The sequence below is a fragment of the Wasmannia auropunctata genome, unplaced genomic scaffold, assembly GCF_000956235.1.
Source record: "Wasmannia auropunctata unplaced genomic scaffold, wasmannia.A_1.0 LD336061.1, whole genome shotgun sequence".
NCBI classification, from domain to species: Eukaryota; Metazoa; Arthropoda; class Insecta; order Hymenoptera; family Formicidae; genus Wasmannia; species Wasmannia auropunctata.
The window spans coordinates 1,273,518-1,288,430 of record NW_012026829.1 but is presented as its reverse complement, the minus strand read 5'-3'; the positions used below and the strand labels follow the sequence as shown (position 1 = coordinate 1,288,430).

At 47.9% G+C, this 14,913-nt stretch overlaps 1 protein-coding gene across 1 annotated transcript in view; it reads left to right on the top strand.

Annotated features, from left to right (window-relative positions):
* Positions 1-14,913, top strand: part of LOC105450433 (protein groucho-1-like) — a 23,911-nt gene that overhangs the window by 2,006 nt on the left and 6,992 nt on the right. Inside the window, exons 2-7 of the mRNA XM_011690269.1 lie at positions 5,981-6,078; positions 6,831-6,894; positions 8,897-8,941; positions 10,442-10,579; positions 12,432-12,711; positions 14,406-14,431. Of these exons, the coding sequence (XP_011688571.1) occupies positions 5,981-6,078; positions 6,831-6,894; positions 8,897-8,941; positions 10,442-10,579; positions 12,432-12,711; positions 14,406-14,431 (651 nt within the window). The remainder of the gene's footprint in view (positions 1-5,980; positions 6,079-6,830; positions 6,895-8,896; positions 8,942-10,441; positions 10,580-12,431; positions 12,712-14,405; positions 14,432-14,913) is intronic.

Below are 14,913 nucleotides of genomic sequence, written 5' to 3'. Positions count from 1 at the left end.
CTCCCTTCGAGTGATGCTCGATAATGTCCCGCGCCCTCGTCCGTCACGCACGCACGCACGCACAGGTTCCTCTGTGCTAAATATCTGAGCGCACCCGTGTATAAATACATGCGCCGGATGAAATTGACCTACGTTGTATGGAGAGAGGGAGGGCGTTAGAAGGAGGAGGAGGAGGAAACGCGTGAGCGAAACGCGGGCCGCGCGCGGACAGAGCTAGCGGACGACGGAAAAATATTTGGCTGCCGAGCAAATTTTCATTCGACTGTAAACACCCGGCGAGCCGAAGCGGAAAAGCTCGTACGCGAACGACGAAAATAAATCTATATAACGCGGTGCGGCGGTGCGAGGGCGCGGGGCGCGGGAGGGCCGCCGCGGAGCCCGCCCGCGCCCGGTATCCGCAATTGCGTCATATCTATAGCTGCCGTCGCGCACACGGCGGCTCCGATGATTACCCGCGACCGTCCGGAAAAGCGAGGCGATGAATGAAAAAAAAAGAAAAAATAGAGTTGAGCGCGAAAAGTGGAGAAAATGGACACGCGAGGGAGAGGAAAAAAGAGGAGCGCGTCGCACGAGGATGGTCGCTCTCGATGCTGCGCCGCGCGATTAGCGGCGACGTTTGCGGTCGCGCGACGCGCGCGGACACCGCACGCGGAGACGCGTTTCCGTGGCTAATGCGAAAATAAATCAGCGCGTCAGGCGTACGTATATCGAGGCTTTGCAGACAGATTTTCCACCGTTTTCCTCTCCTCAAAGTATTTAATCTTGTATCCACTCGCTATTATCGCGCGCGCGCACATGTTGACAATAAGATATCACGTTAGCGGTGAAGGTGTGACATGCTTCTCCTGCGGAGAAAGTAGGCAGGATTACTCGGGCGATCGGTTGATTTGACCAAAAGAGCACTTGAATTTTTTTTTTACGTTATATAAATATAAAAGGCGATGTATACGTCTACTTATTCCGCGTACTTGTGTCATTTTTATCTAAGCTTGTACTTTTGTAAGCGTGCGACGGAACGATCTCATTAGCGTTCGACCAGCGACGATATACAGGCCGGTATCTCCCGTTGTAATTATTTGTCGGCGCGACGAGAAGAGACGAGGACAAAATTGAAATCGAGACAGAGGAAGAGAGAACAGAGAGAGAGAGAGAGGAGAGATACCGCCAAACGATATCGCGCGCGCACCACGAAATTTGCGGGCCGCAGGCTCGCTCGCTCGCTCACTTGCGCGCGCGCGCGCTTCCGCAGAACCGCAATATGCATTGGTAATTACACCGCGATGAATTACACCGTGGAATGAGCGAAGCGTGTTACGTGCAATTGGCGCGAGCATTATAAATCTCGTCACGTGCAAACAGTTGCCCACCTCGTCCTTCTCTCTCTCTCTCTCTCTCTCTCTTGTCTCCCTATCTCTCTCTTTCTCACTCTCGCCGACACTCATACGCGTCGAGAATCTCAGACGGATGAAAACTGTTGCGAACGAGACGTGGGATGCGTCACATTTTTAACAACACACCGTACAATTTTATCGCGCGAGTGACGAGCAACGCAAGCGGAGTCAATTAAACGTCGACACGGACAGAACGCCGTCAATTTTCGAAGAAACATCGTAATCTATGCGGGAACTGATTCACGTATTAATACATGACAGTATAACGAAATTTATTGATTATCGGAAAGGAGGAGAGGAGGTCCATCCTATGCTCTCGATTAATTCGCGTCGCGTGACGTAAATCGCGAGGAGACGAGAAAATAACGTAAAGAGCCGGGCACTTATCCGTCACGAATGTCGAACGGCTTTCGGCGCTTTCGGCCAAGTCATTGTCAACCGTCATCGGGATTATCATCGTACCGCCGACGCGCTTTCGATCTCCGGAGACGATTGGTATCATGACCCGTCACCGTTCGCCGTCGTCGTCGCCGTCGCCCCTCGTCACCGTCGTCGTCCTCCTCGCCGTGACGCTCCGGTGCTTGACCGAGTTGACACAGGCGGTGGTTATTGGCACTCTGCAGGGCCGCCAGGGCTGTTTACGTACAAGCTGTACAAATATTATTTCCGGGCAAACCGGCCCGTCGATCATTACGAAACCCCAGGCGGAAAGTTTCAACGGATACTCCTTGTCCCGCTCTCCTACCTTCCTCTTGTACACACACACACCACACACCACACATACACGAGCGCACGCCCATACGTGTGCGAACGTATATAGGATTCTCTTGTGGTAACATTGAGCCCTTTAAACCGACAATCCTGCCGTCCCCTGAAACGCGACTGTCCCACAGAAATTAGATCTATTGCCCGGATCGAATCGAGAACCGTCGAAATCTTGGTATTTAAAGATATACGGAGCTTACACCAATCTTTGCCGTTCACACTGCTAAGCCGATCATTATGCGTTCGCACTTCACAAAAAGACGGCACACATTCCGATGGGGGGGAAAAAAAAATCCCTGATTCGAAATGCGATAGAGAGATTATTATTTTTCACGACCTGCGAATAATGAGAAAGGCATTAAATCGCCTGGGCCGTAATTCAGGCCAGTACTGCAGATGCCATTTTTTTCCGTAAAAATTATATTACGCTGTGATAGGTGCGCAGATAAGTGGATAAGCAGCGGCAATTTTCTCAACTGCCGGCGAACAGTCCATCTTCCAAGAAGAGATGATGCAAGTCTCTGATGAGACTCATATCTTATGGAAGATCGTATTTTGAATGTGAAAAAAAGAAAAAAAAGTGTGTTAATATAAAAGACTCATCAAATCTGGAAAATAATGTAATCGACTATTGAACAGAATTGGTCAAAATCTTTTAATGCAAAAGAGAATATCAATACCGCTTTTGATGTTTATATCTTCGTTCACTCGTTAATCTTTTTGTCACGTGTTTTTTTTTAAATGTATTTGTTCTTTTTACATTTTTATACTCTCCGGTTTTTGCTGAAGTCTGGGCTCGTGTCTAGACGTGTAAAACTATCTCTCATCACTGAGTCTATGATTAATTAGTTAAGGATTTTTTTCGAGCACGAAGATTTCTATCGTGTCGAAGCGACGCGCCGTTAATGCTCGAGACTTCGCGAGAAGTGTATTTAACTGTTTAATTAATCGTTATTCGTCGCTAATCAATCTAGAAAAAAGAAAAACCGTCGCACCCGTGGCTCGTATAACTCGACTCGGGTTGATTTGATTGTCGACCATCTTCCAAGATTTAAGACTCGGAGCCGTCAGATAAGAAATATTGAATTGTCTCGCCCGACTGTTTAATCGCTCGCTGCTCTTGCTGAAATTTTTGCCGAAATGTCTTAACAACAATGTAAAATATTGACGCTGAGCGATTCTCTTAAGCGTAATTAGGCGACCGACGACGCGGCGGTAAATAAGTGAGACTTTTTGGCGTTAGAGATGATGCAGATGATGCAATCGGGCTGACTTAATTACGGTCGTTAATTTAACCACAATCATAAAATTCTAAATCACCGCGTTATCGCGTACACGAATTTAGACTTAAACGCGTCACTCTAGAAAAATGCGTGTTAACTGTGTAACCGGTCTTAAGAGAAATCTTGACGAGAAGGACGCGCGAGAAACGACGCGAGCGGAATCACGAAAATTCCCTAGAGATTCCGTGACTTTTTTGCTTTCGGTGGCGGCGAAAAGAAGGGAGGGGAGAGGGGAGAATCGTTTTTGTCGCATGGGCCAAACGTGCCGCGTCTTGCTCCCGTCAAGTGAATAAAAAAAAAAAGGATGGAAAAAAGTATATCGCGATCGTGTGTGCGCGCACGTGACGCGCGACTCGACACGTGTAACTTCGGGCGGGCCGAGCGAGCGCGCACGCGCGTTTATGCCCCGTGTACACTGTTCACAATAATGAGGAGTTTGCACAGACCGGGATCCCGACGTTCTTCAAACAGCGAGAGGCAAGGACAAACACGGCCCCATATGGACGGATGGACAAACACGACGTATGCGTTCGTGCTCGCTCGCTCGTTCGCTCGTTCGCTCGTTCGCTTGTTCGTTCGTTCGTTCGTTCGTTCGTTCGTTCCACGTCCACGTCGTCGGATCGGCGCTAAACCGACGCGAACGCGACGCCCGTGTTACCTATACGCGCTATACGAGAGAGAGCGAGCGAGAGAAGTTCTCTTCACCCTTTTCCCTCCGCCGCGTCGCCGCCGCCGTCGCCGCTACGGAAACTATCGACCATCACCCTCGCTCAACAAGCACCATAAGCGATATGCTGGCTAACATTTGCCGGGCTAAGCACACAAATACGATACAGTGCTGTTTGCCCGGCCGCCAGTGGTACTCGATCGCGCTTGCGATATCGCCGGAATCAACGCATCGGCGCATCGACATCGCGGCACTGGCCGCGGCGCGTTTAACGGTTTAATTCGTCTCGCGATCGTTGAGAAGATTCATGAATGATTGCACGGAGAGGCGGCGTCACGAAACCGCGTCGGGATCTTTCCGCTAGATTCTAGCTCGCGAGAAGAAAAGAGAACGAGAGAGATAAGAGAGAAAGAGAGAGAGACGGCATGGCGTGCAGCGTGCGGCATGTGCCATCCTGGCGCATCCTGGCGTGACGGCCAGGTCAGCTGGTTGGTGGTTTGCGAACTATCTCAATTTGCCTAAGCCGCAACCACGGCGACCGCGAAAACCGCAACTTCCCTCGTCGTGGCCACCTTTGGACACCCGTCCCTTCCCTCCTCTTCTGCCCGCAATTCCTCTCTTCCTCTCGCCACGGCGACCTCCATCCGACTATCCGTTTCCTCTCTGCCTGCCTGCCTGCCTGCCTGCCAGCCAGCCGCCAGCCTACCTACCTACCTACCTACCTATGTACCTATCCTACCTAACTCTCCTTTCTTCTCACGCTCGCCCGCGCCATTGTCGCGCGCGTCTGCTCCAGCCCTCCAGTTTCGAGAATTTAGCGGGTACAACCTTCGACCGCGCTGACGGGACACACGCATTGTGTCTCGCTCTTCTCGAGAGGCGACTTTGACCCTTATCCCCACCGACGAGAGGCGACGACGCCTTGAAACATTGGCGCGCTCATTGTTTCGAGTCAAGTATTCATTCATTCAAGTTCAACGTATGTCATTAGCTTAGACGGAGGAGGTCGGACAAATGTTAACTCCACATGATGGTGCCGTCAACAAATATCAGTGTCGCTGGCGCTCGCCGCGTCGTGTAATTTACGGATCCGCCGAAGGACGCGGATGTTCGTTTACGGAGGACGTCGTTAACGATATAGCATATTTATGATGCGCGCACCGTATACACGGGGCGCACATACGCGTCGCGTGTTCATACGAGCCCAGGCGGCTCATAGTTTCGGTTGTAGCGTGTAATCCTCGCGGACACCGCAAACATGTAATTAACACTTGCTCTCTCTCCGCGCGCGCGCGCGCGAGCGCGAGAGAGAGAGAGAGGGAGAGAGAGAGTGGAGCTGCCGTCGCAGCTCTCTCGGGCCGAGAGACGCTAACCGACTATTGCCGGCCGGTATAACACACGCCCGGTCCCCATCCCCATGTAATCGCGCGTGCACACGCGTTCTATACGTGTGTGCGCGTCTACATCTAACCATCTCTACTATCAACCCTCGCCACTTCCCCTCCCCCCCCCACCCCTCGTCGTGTGCTAGCTCCAATCTACCGCGGACCTCGTATCACTTTCGCTCGCATGGCGCCACCCCTGCCCTTTTGCGGTCGAACAGCTGTATGGAGTTAATTATTCGGGAGGCAGAGAGAGAGAGAGAGAGAGAGAGAGAGAGAGAGAGAGAGAGAGAGAGAGAGAGAGAGAGAGAGAGAGGGAGAGAGAGATCTCGGGGGAGGGCACAGATAGATCGATGTCGATTCGTTGATGACGGTGGTTTCTGGAACACTGGATCGATCGTATTCATATATATCGTATATTGGCTAAGATGCGACGACTGATGCTGAGGTGTATAAAATGAGTTTCTCACGTTCTTCTTCTTTTGTCCGCAGGGCCCGCCGCAACCCAGCCAGCCATTCAAGTTCACGGTCCCCGAGTCCTGCGACAGGATCAAGGAGGAGTTCAACTTCCTGCAGGCGCAGTACCATTCGTGAGTATAATATATCGGCGCAAGTCACGTGCTTTTTGCCACGATAACGATATCGCGCGCGCTCCGAACATCTCGCGCTGATGCGGCCTGCGCGAGAAAAGAAGAGAGGCACTCTCCCGTCCCTCCGCGACGTGCAGTCTTCGGTTCTTTTCTCTCCCCTCCCCCTCTTTCTTTTTCTTCTTACTCTCCGTCTCTGATGCGGAAACGCGCGCGTAAGGAGACCGCGGCGATCGAGTCGTATCGCGCGCGCTTGCGGAGAGAAAAAGGTCTGGGAACGGGCGCAGCTGCGCGAGCTCGACGGAGTGCACGTTATATCCCGCGAACGTAGTTGCACGACAGATACGTAATGGCAGTTCGCGAATATACGAACTCGGAGCTTCTCTCGAAGAGTTTCACGAACGCTACGGGGGAACGCTACGACGGGCCTTGCATTTTTCAGCAGCACGCGCGCGCGCTGCTCGTGTACGCGGATCGAAACTTTTCTCGTTGTCCGACGGTACGGTTCTTCCTTTTCCTCGCTTTTTCTTTTTTTTTCCACCCGTCCCCCCTCCCCTTTTTCTTTCGCTCGCCACGTACGGAGCATATTCTATTCGCGAAAAGAGAGAGAAACGTGCAGGTTTCCGCGTTCTCTCGCGCGTTCCCCTCGCCGTCTCGATTCGAACCGAGAGGCGACCTATGCGGGGAGACACGACTCCCGCGACGACTGCTTTCGCATGCGTTTCACGTTACGTTCTCTTTCTCTCTTTCCGCAGGCTGAAGCTAGACTGCGAGAAACTGGCTAACGACAAGATCGAGATTCAGCGACACTACGTGATGGTAAGTGCAATCATTGCTGCGTCGTAAAGTTAGACGTGCCAGTTAGTCGTAACGTTTCCCTCGACTGCCTCTTGCCTCCTTGTGACCCTCCTTCTCTCTCCCTCTCTCTCTCTCTCTCTCTCTCTCTGTCTCTGTCTTCCCCTTTCTCTCCCCCGTCTCCAGTATCCAGAATAATCATGCTCGCTCGACCGCTAAACCACCTCGGCTTCTTAGCATTAATTGCATCCTCCAAGTCGGTGCCGCCGCCGGGGTCGGGGCTTTACATTGGCTCGTTATACGCCGCGCGTAACGTAGTCAGATATACTGTAGATACATGTATATGTATATGTATGTATGCGCTCGTGCATAGCTAATGACTCTAAGAGCCAGTGGCTCTCATCGAATTAGTCTACGACGTTCGCACAAGCGCAGCTGTCTCGCACGTTTAATGACGAAGTAATACGGCTGTTAGGTCACACGGCGGCGACGGCGGCGGCGGCGGCGGTCTACGTCTCGTTAATATTCGAGCGCCTCCTCATATCCTATGCCACTCGCATTCGCGATCGGCCCACCACCGCGCGCGCTCTCCCACGGCGCGAGAAAGCAAAAAGGGAAAAGAAACGACGGGGACGGAGGGGCGTCGCGACGAAGAGTTATTTATGAACTTTCGAGAAGCCCGCGAGAGGGAGAGAAGTATACTCGATCCTCGGGGTGAAGGGTCCTGAAATCTCTTCTCGCGACGCTGCAGAAGGATCGAAGAGAGGGAGTCGATCCGGAAGTGACGCTAAATCAGATTGAAAATAAACTTGAGATTGTCTAACCATTTTTAAACGAATTTGGCAACGATTTCGAGATCTCGCGCGCGGCGTCCGGCAACCGCCGCCCACGTTACGCAGCTCCCTTTATTTATCTTCTTTATTGGGAACGTCGAGCGAGGAGACGCGATAATTAAATCGGAAACGCGGCGTCGTTGCGCGAGTTTCACGCCGTCAATTTATCGTTACCGTTTTAATTCGCCGACCTAATCGGCGCGGAGGCGGCACGCGGGCCACTAGTTTAAACGCAATTAATCTCTGCTTTAGTCCATTTGATACGAATGCTCCCTTTCTCTCTCTCTCTCCCTCCCGCCCTCCCTCTCTCCTCTCGCCTCCACCCCGTCGCCCCCGATGCGCGACGCTGGCCTCGTTAACGCGCGTTAAGGATGTTGCACCGCTCGTCGTAACGAACGAACGAACGCCGTTGCCCTCGGGAAAAGAGTGTGCCATTGGTCGATGCTGTTGCCGCTGCAACCGACCGATCTCTCAACGGCCTCCGTTAGCGCGCCCTCCACCCCTCGGCACCCCGGTTTCCAGCGTTCTATCTCTTCCTCCCTCGCCTCCCCCCCCCCTCCTCTCTCTCTTTCTCTCTCTGCCTTCACCTTCTCGCTCGCTGTGTCTATCTCCCCGAGTGAAATAACTTACTTACAAGCGCAATTAATTCGCCCGAGTAATTACCGGGCTAATGGCCCGTAAAATTAAGAACCTGTAACCCAGGTCGGTGCGCGTTTACACGCGTTCGCCTCTTCGTCTCGTATTTCTCACGCGCGCGCGCACTCTGTCTTCCTCTCCCTTCTCCTTCTCCATCTCGTTCTCTTTGCAACTGCAACCGCGGCCCACCTCTCAAATACAACTCGGCCGACTCGAGTACGTTATCGCGATTAGCGATAATTAATAACACGTTAGCGTAGTTGAAACAGCTCCGTTCGAACCGTTCCAGCCGGACAAATCGAGGGAAATCTCTGGTTCGCGATGCAATCGCCGCCATCCTTTTGAAAAAACATCCTCGATTTCTTGTTGATTACGTTGGTTTCTTAGTTAATTATACAGATTTATCACGGAAAATTTATCTCTCTCTCTTTCTCAGTTGCTCTTTCGTTCTCTAGTTAATTAATTATTAAAATATGTCACTGAAGATTTTTTCCAATTGCATACCGATTTGTTAAGTCAATTACTGAAATACATCATGGAAAATTTTTCTGTTGCAGTATTATGAAATGTCATATGGCCTAAACGTGGAGATGCATAAGCAGGTGAGTTTGAAACTTTTTATTTCACTGCAATCTTGGATTTTCGTTGCCGAGAAAAAGCACGTTTTCCTCTTGTATAAGGTGTAGAACTTTTTTTTTATATTCTTTTACTTACATTCTTTTTACATATTAAAGCAGTTTTATTTTCCAAGTGCTATCATTACTGATTTGCATTCTGTTTTTATTTACCTCTATATGTTCTTGTTACATTTTATTCTTATGTATCATAATCTTTTCTTCATTCTCTGATCTTCTTTATTTATCTTTTGTTACATTTTCGTATACGCGTGGAATACAAAAATTTCTCTAGCTCATAGAATGAAATACAAATTTCTCTATCTGTGTGTATCTATATTTGTCTTTCTATCTAAAAAAAAGTTGTTGATATAATGATTAAATGCGTTTTATTATATACAGTTATATATACAGTTGTTCTTTAATTCAATTATATATATTCAATTCAATTATATTTGAGATAAACATACATCAACAACATCAATATGATACTTTTGTGAATTAACAAGTATTTTGTTAAATTAGCAAATAATTGTTTGACAGCCCGTGACGGTCGTGTGTAGCTGAATCAAGAAAATATTTTTTATATTTTACATCTTTTTTCTCTCAGTGTACCTATATATATACATATATTCATTTATGACTTATGTCCGGCAAATGCTACCGGTCGTTGGGCCAGGTTCAAAGAACGGCAAAGGCATCTCAAGATTCTCACGGAGAATCGTCGTCGTTGTCGTCTCGTCGGTGGGAGGGCTCGGCTCCGTAAATATCGTCTCATTATTTCGTACGTCTTACGTTCGCTTCGCGAGTGCCTTTATTCTCGGAATACGCGCACGCGCGCATATACGCACGGTCGTATTAGTCGTATATTGCTGGCCCCGCGTGGCGAAGACCGCGCGCGGACGCGACGAAAATAGTGGAACGCCCCGTTGACAGCGGATCGCCTCCCGGTCAGAAATATGTAGCCAGCCTCGCTCGTTACTCGCGCGTTTAAGACGACGAAGCGTTAGACGGTCACCGCCTAACTCGCGCTTTCATTACTCACTCGACGCGTCTCTCCTCTCGAGACACGCTGCGGCGGAACCTGCAGCTCTCCGAGACCGCAGCTGGGAGAGCTAAACTATTAACTATTACCCCCGCGTTGCACGATGCGCGTTCCACATTCTATATCTCCGTTTCTGAGAATTCTTAATCCGCCTGTCGAGCCATCGGCTTAAAAACACGCGCATTCGCAACACATCGAAAATATTCGAGGGCTCCTTATACGAATCCCGGAGCGCGTTTTCGGATTCTTCCTTGCATGAATTTTTATCAAACCCCGTTCTCCGCGATGTGATCTTAATATGACAAATATTAAATCTTTAAATTGTTATCTACACTAACTTATCAAATGTATCGTATATCAAGTTATATTTGTAATAAGATCTCTTTGATTTATTATCGTAATTATTATCCGTTTTATCATTTGTTTGTATTTTGCCATTACAGACGGAGATATGCAAGAGATTGAGCAACCTTGTCACGCAAATTTTGCCCTTTCTTTCGCAAGACCATCAACAGCAGGTGGCTGGTGCTTTCGAAAGGGCGAAACAAGTCACGATGACCGAATTAAATAGCATAATGGGCGTAAGTATATGGATTATAATACAATGAGAGAAACGCGTTATACGCCCGCGCTCGCATTGCAAGCTATCCGATATTTTCCAAACTTTCCGGCAAAGGAACACTTCTTTTATTTATCGGTTATTATTGCGTTATATTGTCACACTTTTTTTTACCGGCGTGCCGGATTTTAATTCTTTATTTCATATACCCGCGATATGGGGCTTATAAACGCAATTGCGTGCGCGCGGTAGCGAAACACGGGATTGACATTCGGCAGACGCGTCGCGTATAATTAAGTTCCGAGTTGATTCTCGCGCGCATGATTGGAATAATTGTCAGTCCCGAGGACTGACACGCCATTGTCGAGACGAGCGCATGCCGAAAGAAGCTGATGCTTAAAGTCGAATCAACGTACATATAAATTTGAAATCAATGTATACGTGTTCTTCTTTAAACCTCTAATAATTATACTGAATTATTGACACACACACACACACACACACACACACACACACACACACACACACACACACACACACACAAATATTTGTCTCACGATTGAAATAACAATTATATATATACATTTGGATTGTATATCTTCTCTTGTACATCTTTCGGGAAGTGTTTCCATCGATAAATTAATACCTAAATCGCAGAGTTGAAAACATTCGCTAGATTTTACCCGCGCGAAGATGCGCATTCGATCGAGACGAGAAACCGCGCGAAAAAAAAAGACCCCTCGGACAAGGCACAAACCGCAATCTCGCCAATCTGTCATTACGTGACGCGCGTCACTGTATATATACGCGGAATATAATTAGCGTGCTAGTATGTTACGGGCTGTCGAGAGGGGTTCTCGTGACGAAGGGATTCGCACGACTCGTGGAAAGTACGGGGTAGAGGAGGCGGCGGGCGGTGGCACACAAAACGCCGCGCGCGCGGAGGGAAAGGGTGCGCGGCGCGGCGCAGACCGAAGGGACGATGAAGGCAAATAGACAGAAGCGCTAACCCTCATGAATATGTATTATTCGGTAAACAGAGGTTGAATCAATATTTCGTTTAATAACACTGCGCGAGGAACGTATAGTCCTCCATCCACCCGCTTTCCCTCCACAACCCTCTTCCGTCTTCCTCCCACGCTCTGCACCTCGGGCGAAACGCGATGACGCGCGCGGTCGCGGGATTCTCCGATCCTTCTCTGTTTCTCTCTCTTTCCCTCCCTTCCTCCGTCTCTCTCTCGCTTGCTCTCTCTCTCTCTCTCTCTCTCTCTCTCTCTCTCTCTCTCTCTCTCTCCCTTCACGCTGCTTCCTCCGTTCCCGCGCCACACGCGTTGCGCATATTATTCACGGCGCGTTAAACCTCGTTTGGGACTATTACGTTTCGTTTCACGCGCCGGAAACGAACGCCGCGATTTTCGACGTGCACCGCGCGTCCACCGCCGCCGCCGCCGAGGGTCGTGCGATTTTTTCAATCTCGCGCGATCGGAGATAACGCGCGAGTTTTATCCCTATACGCGAGAGCGTTTTCACGGGGGCGCGATGTATATTTATTTTTTAACGTCATCCGTATTCCCGTGTATACTGGCCAGAAATTTTATTCTAAAACAATGTTGAAAGTTGAAACATTGTCGTCTACCTCCTGGCTTACCTCCCTTCGCGTTCACATTTTCTTTTATTTCACGTAATAATACAGGTATCTTTGCATGCGTATACACAGCCAGTTTTTTTTTTCGGGTTCTCAATTTCGTAGCCCATTATATCGTCTCTAATAATCGCGGTTTCTTGGGAATCTTCACACGTGTATACGACAAAACCGCGCGCATACACATGCAGGATCGATTTATACGAACGATATTTTGCATGCGCGGTTACAGCAACAGAGGCCAGACATACCGCGGTTCCTTCAGCAAATGCACGCTCAGCAAATACCACCGGGGGCGGCGATAGCTCACCCGGGTCTACCTGGACTTCCCGGATTGGGGCCAGCCGGCCTTCCGGTATCAACTTCCGCGTCCGCGGCTTTGCTGTCTGGTCTCGGACTGACTGCCGGACCCCCCGCGGTCCCCGTGACCGCGGCCGCGCATTCCCTGTCAAACCTGATCGTCAAGCCTGAGATCCACCGTGGTCAACCGGACGACCTGAAGAGCAACGGCGGTAAGTCGACCGTACTCCCGATATCTTTGACATGCAGCCGCACAATTGTATCGCTATATATATACCTGGATGGCCCGGAATCGCCTCTCTCGTCTTTGATTCGCATATACATTTGTGGACATATTCAGAATTTTTATCTCCCATAATTTTTTGTCGGAATCCAGTTTTTATACGATTATGCGTTGAGAATTTTTATGCTTTTTAATTTCGAAAGACTGCAAGCGCATTGATCTTCTTTCTGTCTTTCGCGATCGACATGTATTTATTATCCATCATGATGAACGGAAAAAAGGAGAAACTCTCGGGTAAAAATCCCGACCTCTGGTCGACGTTCAATTCAACGGTATAAAAAATACTATTTGCATGGTGATATTTTTCAGTTTTATATATAATAACCGATATGGAAAAACGGATTGTTATAAACATAGACATGACAGAGTATCGGTATAATTTTAACTAATACAACTTTTCGAAATTGTACTGATATTATAATGATATACTATATGATTATTACTGTGTTTTGTTATTGAAATTGTAGTTTCTGCTTTTCCTTTTTGCAATGCAAGTTCGAGGACGACAGCAGACTTAAAGTTTCTCTTAAATTAAAAAAAAAATGATAACATGATTGTAATTAATTGTAAAGTCCTGAATTTACGTACCTTATTTCGTGTTTAATCTTCTTTGTGAGATAGATATACGTACATTATGAGTAGATACGCTACAAATCCAATTGATCTGATAACGTTAACATTCAATAATAATATACATATATGTATATGTCTACTTATACACACTCATTATACATACATATGTATAATCCCTTATATTACGGAAAGTTACGTATCTACCCTAGTATTATGAAAATTTCGGTTATGTAGTGGTATTTGGGCGTTCAGTGTCGATGCAATTAAAGGTTTTTAGCAACGCGATTTTACGGGAATGGAGATACAAGTGCTAGAGCGAAACTATTTCGGTGTTCAATCCCGATTTATCGCATATCCACGCGAGCGAATGAAATGTCTACCGATCGTCAAAGTTAACGAAGGCGGGCGAAGGGAGTGGGGAATATATATGTATATATACATATATATTGTATATATGTATATATTTATTACATGTATATATGCACGTATATAGACGAGACTTTTGACGGCCCCTCTTTTTCTCTCACCGGGAAATGTTCAAAGCGCTTTATTACGGGTATCCGCTTTCGGCAGAGCGAGTGTGTTTGCGTCACCCTGTTAGCGGACGCGCTAGCGGCGGTTTTCAGCGAAAAGCGCGCATAAATATGCATGAAGATCATTTATATGGGTGCCATCCGGGACCCCCTCCCCTCCTTTTCCCCTCATCTGCCCTCGCCCTTTCCCCTCATCCCCCACGGACTACTGACCGTCGTTTTACGACGCAGCACGTTATTAACATTTTATCGATATACTCGACATTCGATCGTTCTCAATATATAAACTCGCGCGATTTCTTCGCATCTCTTATCGCGACAGATGTACACGCGGCTTACATATACATGCATATAACATATCGGCTCGTCTATAACTTTAAAACTGAAGTATTTACGTTCACGTGGCGGAGGCCCGATTAGCAATCTATAGTGTATTCATATGGAAACTTGCGCTTAGACGCACTTGTTTGATCTTGCGGCGTGCATTACTGATATCCGTGCATCTGTTTGCTTTCAGGTCTGAGTTCGGCGGAGGATAGACACGTAAGTAACATCTTTCTCCATTTTATCACGATGAATTATTTTAGTTGAAAACGTCGTGAATCCCAAAAGATTTCGATTGCAATTTTTTCTAACTTCGGATCAATGAACAAGCAGTCACGTGTAATATTGCTTGCACTACTGTACATCGATAGGTACATCGATATAGGTACTCTTCAGTGGTTAGTCAAAATAGAAAATTGTTGAATGGATGTGCACGATATACGCGATACAGCCAAATTTCCACGAAGTTAATTGCAGAGTTATTCATTAAATACGAATCTATACCGCGTATTGCGATCGCCGCGGGAAACATTTTATTTTGCGCCACGAGATGAAGAAGGCTCTGTAGAGTCTTCGGAAAGTTAACGAAACGTTTACGGTGACTATATTTGTCGCGTTTTGCAAAAGCGATGTGTATTTTGTTCTACGGTGTATACATATATATATATATATATATATAATCGTATAACTTCGTATAATGT